Source organism: Cyprinodon variegatus, unplaced genomic scaffold (genome assembly GCF_000732505.1).
Source record: "Cyprinodon variegatus isolate N-32 unplaced genomic scaffold, C_variegatus-1.0 Scaffold46, whole genome shotgun sequence".
Taxonomy (NCBI): domain Eukaryota; kingdom Metazoa; phylum Chordata; class Actinopteri; order Cyprinodontiformes; family Cyprinodontidae; genus Cyprinodon; species Cyprinodon variegatus.
In genome coordinates, this window is record NW_015150499.1 from 1,649,069 (window position 1) to 1,655,846 (window position 6,778).

Here is a 6,778-nt window from a genome sequence, read left to right on the forward strand (position 1 = left end):
AAGCAAATCGATTACAGAGACTCGATTCGCGTTAACCCCGCCCCCTAACTTTGATGGGTGAGTTTGACAGATTCTTTTAATGGTTTCGATGCACTGCGACACGGGACCATGAAATAATTAAATGCACACTGAAATAATTATTTATATTTTCTTTAAAAAAATGAAGACATATTTTATTAAATTAATGACACATTTATATATTTTATTCCTTATTTATTTAAAGAATGACACATTTAATTAATTGTTTATTGCTGTATTTAATTATTTAATCTTGGCACTTTTTATCCTCCATACATATGTGGGTAACAGTAGTTTGTTTATAATTAGGGAGTTTTCATATATTTAAACACATTTAAATCATTTTTTACAAACTAGTGACTCGACTTTAAACTCGTTTTTATTTTCTACCTGGTTTCAGGTAATTTTGCTTGATACTTTATTGTCTGATTTAACTATGTCTACTTTTGTACAATTTAATTTGTAACTTTTATTTATCAAAGCTATTTTATCTGCTTGTTGTTGTTCTTTTTTTTAACTTCAGGTTATTTTTTCTGTTTGAAGAACCAAAAAGTATAAACTAAAAAACAACGTTACTGTCAATAATCTGCAAATATTTTTTATGTGCTCTATTACTTTTAGTAGTACTAAATGATGCACACAGACAGGAAACTGTAAACCAAGCTGCCAGAGCTGCAGTGAGTTTATAGAAGATCTCATCCTCTGGATGTTGATTGCAAAAAACTATATTTTTGCCAGAAATAGATGGTTTCAAAAATGAATTTTGTTTAGTGCCCCATGAAGGTTTGGGCCACCTCAGGCTGTTAAATTATATTAAAACAAGATACATGACTTCAGCTTGTTGGATCAAATTAAATTTTTATAATCTCTCTATACCTGCTGTGCCAGATGTTCTATCTATTTGTTTCCACTAGACATCAAACAACTCAGGTTTTTTAAGGCTGATGCTGATTATTTTGAAAATAATCTAATAGATGCCAAAAAAGTGCTGCTAAAATGTTCTTGAGCCGATTATTTCATTTCTATGATTAAAAATGACACAATTTCACAAGAAACATTAACAAATCAATCAATCAACCAATAGATACACATATCTACTGATGCTGAGACAAGAAAAAGGCCTAAAATCCTCAACTTAAAGCATGTTTTATGATATATAAGTCTACATCTAATTTCTATTGTGAGAAGTTGGTGATGCTGGTTCAGTAAGAAGGCGTAAGGTGGACGGATGAAAGAGAGTCAGTGGCGCTCCAAACCTGCAAACACAGAAACCTTTTTCACACCAGCTAAAGTCAAAAGCAAAATATTTCTGTAATCTGCAAATAATGTGCATGAACAAAGAGCTTATCCACGTTTGTTAGAAGCAGCTTTAATCTTTTTACATCATCTCACTCTTTCACAATACTGACTGGGTTCCATCCATCCATCCGTCCGTTTATCCATTCGTTTATCTGGGGCCGGGTCGCAGAGGCAGCAGGCTAAGCAGAGATGCCCAGACTTCCCGATCCACACATACTTCCTCCATCTGCTCTGGGGGGACCCCGAGGCGACACCAGGCCAGCTCAGAGACATAGTCCCTCCAGCGTATCCTGGGCCTTCCACAAGGCCTCCTCCCAATGCCTGGAACACCTTGTGAGGGAGGCGACCAGGAGGCATCCGGAACAGATGCCCCAGCCACCTCAGCTGGCTCCTTTCGACATGGAGGAGCAGCGACTCTACTCCGAGCTCCTCCCGGGTAACTGAGCTCCTCACCCTACAAAGGGAACTCATTTAGGCCCCTTATACTCGTGATCTTATCCTTTCGGTCATTACCGTGATCTCATGACCATAGGTGAGGGTGGGGGCGTAGATCGATCAGTAAATTGAGAGCTTTGCCCCACGACTCATCTCCCTCTTCACCGCGACAGTCCGATACAGCGACCGCATCGCTGCCGACGCTGCACCGGTCCGTCTGTCGATTACTCGCTCCATCCGTCCCTCACTTCCTCATCACTTCTATGTTGAACTGAAATCTCTGCAGTTATTGTTTATTTCAGTAGTGAAGTCTAACTAGCTGTTTTCTATTATAAAATAAAAACATTCAATCTTACTCCAAAGTTTATTTTTTTCCATTTGTATAGTTTCAAAATCATTATTTTAAAACTTTATTCCTCTTTTATTAATAAACTATAGCCTGTTAATGAGCATAAATATAATGTTCTAAATAATCTAGTTTGTTTTATTGTGTTGTTTTAAATATGAAACATGATAATGATCATTTCTTCTTGAATATGTTGCAGTTGATTGTCCCACATAAACACAGACACCTCAGTGGCATAAATTAGTTTACATTAGTTAGTGATGGTTAGATATTTATATCAATTAATTAATTAAGCCATTCAATCAAATAAGAAATATTTTATATTTGTAAAGTTGCATTTAAAGTGGTATTAAAAGTAAAAAAATCATTTACACTTAAATTATGACATGTAACTGCATATCTATTTTTTAAGTGCTGTAACTATTTTAGTTACTTTCTCGGGGAGAACTAACTTGTACCTATAACTGGGTATTTCTATAAGCAATGTGCCAAAACTGGGTCCAACCTGGACGCTGTTATTAAGAAGAACCAGAACTCCGGCGGACCTGTTCAGCCCGAGATGGATATTAATGAAACCTTCAGTCTGACTGCAGTCTGAATCTACTATTGTTCATCCACAAAGACGGGAAACACACATGACGTGATGTCACGAAGGGGTGGCATCCAAATAGCAATGTGGGCGGGGCTTAGAGCTGACAGGAAGAGCAGGACTTCCCTTTGTAAACAGAGCTGGCCTGGAATCAGCCTCCTGTCATTGTTCTTACAGACACAGTGCCTGGCTCAGAGGCTGCCGGGCAGGAAGGACTCAAAGGGTGTAGCATTTCAGACAAGACTTTCTGCTTTCTAGCAGAATTCAGGCCTCACTTGGTCATCGTGATCAGCTGCTGCAGCTGTTCGTGGTCCTTCAGACACTCAACATATTCCAAAAACTGAAGGAATGTTCGGAAATCAGGAAAATCCCTCAGATAGAAAACAGCAGCTGGATTTCACACATAGTTATGTGTAATAACAGGTGTAGAAAACAATGAATTATATAAAAATGTTTCTAAGGATGCCCATTCTGAGTTTCCTCCTAAGAAGGTAGCTCTGAGTCTACAGATCTTCATGATAACTCAGTTTATCATGAAGCACATTAAGCAGAAATATTAATCCCAGAACTTCAAGGAGCTGTTTGAGTCCTGACAGTTGCAGGTAATCTGATGCAGTTTAATTATCTCACCTGTTTGCACAGTGTTATAAATTGTGCAAACAGTTGAGAATGTTACCAAATACCAGAACTTCTCTGTCTGTCCAACCGCAGCCAAATCCACGTTCTAGGCAGACTGAGTCCAGGTCCACCTCCATGCTGAGCTGTTTGTCTGCAGCTGCTTTGGACCGAGGCCTGGAACAGTGAAAAGTTGAACGAAATACAGAAAATGTGCTTTACAGCTCAATGAATGACAACCACATAATAAATAACTTCTAGGGGGTTTGATTTTATTGTCCAACCGTCGAATCAACATGAGAACCAGAACTCCCATTTAGAGACGGCTGAACTTCTGCTGGCGAGTCACGGCTGAGCCGCGTGTTTCTGAAGTCATACGGAGGCTGACATGTTCAGGCAGGTTCTGACACGAAGAACAGCTCATTGCTGTCATTCCTGACGGTTCTGTTTGCAGCAGCTGTTAATCGAGGAATTCCTTAGAAAACAATCATTGTCTTTAAATGTTCAGATTTTGGATCTTCAGTCACAGGAAAGAGCAGTTACCTTAAGCATGGATGAGGGTTTGCGGTCTGAGAATGTCTCAGAACCAACAGACCACCAATGGAAGTGAAAACAAATTAACAAACATTTTGAAACTGCTTCAAAGTTTTGTACAAATGTTCCAGATGGATGTTCTGTACCAGGAACAAAGACATGGTAAAACCAGTTTTAGATGAGGTCCGAAACAATCTAACAGATGATATGTCTTGAACCAAAGCACCTCCTGAGTCGAGCTGTATTATGTCAGCTATCCCACATGGGGTAGAAGGTATAAACACCTGCTTTTGTGTATAGAAGGTATAAACACCTGCTTTTGTGTCTGCCTTCAATTTTGTAAAAGGATTTGCTTATTCCAGAACAAGATGAAGTGTGAATAACAGCAAATAAAGAGTTCTTAGATGATAACTGACTGACTGACTTGGTAAAAAAAAAAAAAAAGTCTGTAAAGACCACATTGGACCCAACAGGAAGCTTTCATTCCTGATTTCATGTTTTCTGTGTTTAAGGTCGCTGAGAATCAGCTGTAACCTTTGACCCCCATTACCATCAGAGTTGTGTCTACCTGAGGGGGCGGATCCCGAAAGAGTTCAGGGACGTAAACATGGCCGCAACTTCTACGGTGCTGAGCCGGGGTAAGTTCTGTGTGTATACAGAAAAAAACTGGACTTTAGAGGTTCTGCCTGACCAAAGTGAGTTTGGATCAATGACCCAACCTGAGATGGTTGAATCTAGGTTCAATTTGGATCAACAAACCAATCAGCTGCAGTAGAAGAGCCTGGTTCTGATTGAGCAGGTTGAGTTTTGGCTCGCTACAGGAGCAGAACCTTCATATGTCCCAATATCAGAGTGACTGTTTCTGTGGTTAACTTGATCTGCTCAGTAATTCCATCTGATTTTTTAGGTCTTGGTCTGGTCCTGGTGGAGTTCAAGTATGAGTACATGGATCGGGATGGGGTTCTAGTCTCCATCAAACCAAATGAGCGCTACATTCTGTTGGCCAAGTCCAACGACCACTGGTGGCAAGTCCGAAACGACAGCAACTCCAAACCCTTTTACATCCCGGCCAAATATGTCAAGGAGCTGCCCACAGAGTTACCGTCTCCACTCGACTTTGTCGACCCATCCAGTCTGGAGCCTCCTAATCATCCGGTGTTGGCTCCGGCTCCTGCTCCTGTTCCTGTACCTGTACCTGTTCCTGTCCCGGTTCCAAAGAACCTGGAGGACCCGGGGGGAACCAGAACCAAACAAAACGATGAGGTGATGATCCATGTAAGACCTGACACCTCTAATCGCCACCATCGGAGTGAGAACCGCATGTCCACATTTGGCGTACCCCTAGACCTGCCAGACCTGTCGCATGTTGGGTCGTCATCAAGGGTCCACGGCACACACCCTGCTTGTTCTGCTGATACCGGAACCACAGCTTCCACTCGGACTACAAACGTGGCAGACAGTAAAAAGCAGCCTCAAATACAGGCCCTCCTTGAAGACCAAACTGATTCGGCGAAACCACGAGTTCCAAGCTTCAGTCCAGCTGACCCTCGGATCGGCAGCCGGCCCCAGAACCATCCCATCCCCGTGGAGATGCCGACCGTTCCCCCTAACAGTAGGACATCTGAGGAAATTTTGCTTACTTCACATGACAGCAAGCATCACAAAGAGGAACCAGAGGAGGAGGAAGAGGAGGTGGTGCCTGAGGAGGCAACAAGCTCGGAGAGCAGTGAAGAAGAGGAGGAGTGCCGAGGTCACCACATCTACGAGTCCATCCAGGACCTGAACCTGAACCTGGAGGCTCTGTGTAGAGAACAAAAGGGTCCATCAGCACCTTCAGAATCCGCACCTCAAGAATCGGTACCTCCTGCTTCGATCCAGCCCGCTTCACAGGTAAGAAGGTTCCCTCCTGGGATCAGCTGAGTCTGGTTTGGAATGAAAAACCTGGAACTTTTTCAGCAGATATAGATTCAGTATCAGTTTAGGGTTTAAACCAGGTTCTTGTTTTTACTGGTTAGGCCAGTCAGCCCCCAACTGGCCCAGAATGATTCGCAATTTCCACATGAATAACCCAGAACCAACACCATGAAATATTAAACTCCCTGCTGTCACAGGGCAATGGCCTGTTTTCACCTGTGCTGATACTGCTTCAAAGTCCCTGGCAATCCTCCAAACAGATGAGGTTAAATAATAAAACCACAAAATAGGGTCCAATCGGAGTTTCGCTTAGCGGAAGAAATTTCATCACCTATCCAGGAGTCTTTGTTAATTTTGAGATCCCACAAAAGAGCTTCTTATCATTGGGGCACTGATGTTTTCAAGAGGTTTTCAGATGCAAATCTGACTTGGAATGTGCAACCTCTTAGGCATGAGTTTCCAGACCAAACTGTAGATGCTTAGAAGCTGAAAGAGCAATCCTCCCCCTCTGTTAAGTGATGGCTAGCCTCACCCCTCTTCCAAACTCTCTGTCCTCTCTGTCTAGATCTGGACATTTTGGTTGTTAAAGGTGTGTGCTTTGTTCTTGAGAGTGACGTGTACATCTGAATCTTGTCTGGAGAGAGGATGCTGTAACCCAATAAGTCAGATCTTCGTCCTGCAGCATAAGCAGCAGGTTTTCCAGTTAAATATCTGATCCAAAGGTACCCATATCCTAAAGTCCGCCCCACTCTTCCTTGCAATGCGTTCCTGGCACTCATTGCTGCCAAAGTTAGATCTTTAATCATAGACTTCTGCCATACTGAGCCTTCTATATCAAAAGGTTGTTTTGGAGCGGCCTGGTCAGAGTCTGGACATGAATATGATAGAGAGTATAAAGATTAGGGTGACGGCAGGGAGGTGTTACAGCCTTGGAGACTATGAGCTCATTAAAGATAAATGATCAAATTCTCAGAGGATGAATTTAAAAAGCTGCTTAGTTTGTATTCATTTATGGCAGCAACGGTTTT

General features: G+C 42.0%; 1 protein-coding gene across 3 annotated transcripts in view; it reads left to right on the top strand.

Annotated features, from left to right (window-relative positions):
• The window catches only part of LOC107082054 (rho GTPase-activating protein 27-like), a 43,420-nt gene that overhangs the window by 9,035 nt on the left and 27,607 nt on the right, over nucleotides 1-6,778 (top strand). For all 3 annotated transcript variants that reach the window (XM_015370502.1, XM_015370504.1, XM_015370503.1), the window contains exons 2-3: nucleotides 4,349-4,474; nucleotides 4,744-5,726. In XM_015370502.1, coding sequence (XP_015225988.1) covers nucleotides 4,444-4,474; nucleotides 4,744-5,726 — 1,014 coding nt within the window. In that variant the 5' untranslated portion in view covers nucleotides 4,349-4,443. The remainder of the gene's footprint in view (nucleotides 1-4,348; nucleotides 4,475-4,743; nucleotides 5,727-6,778) is intronic.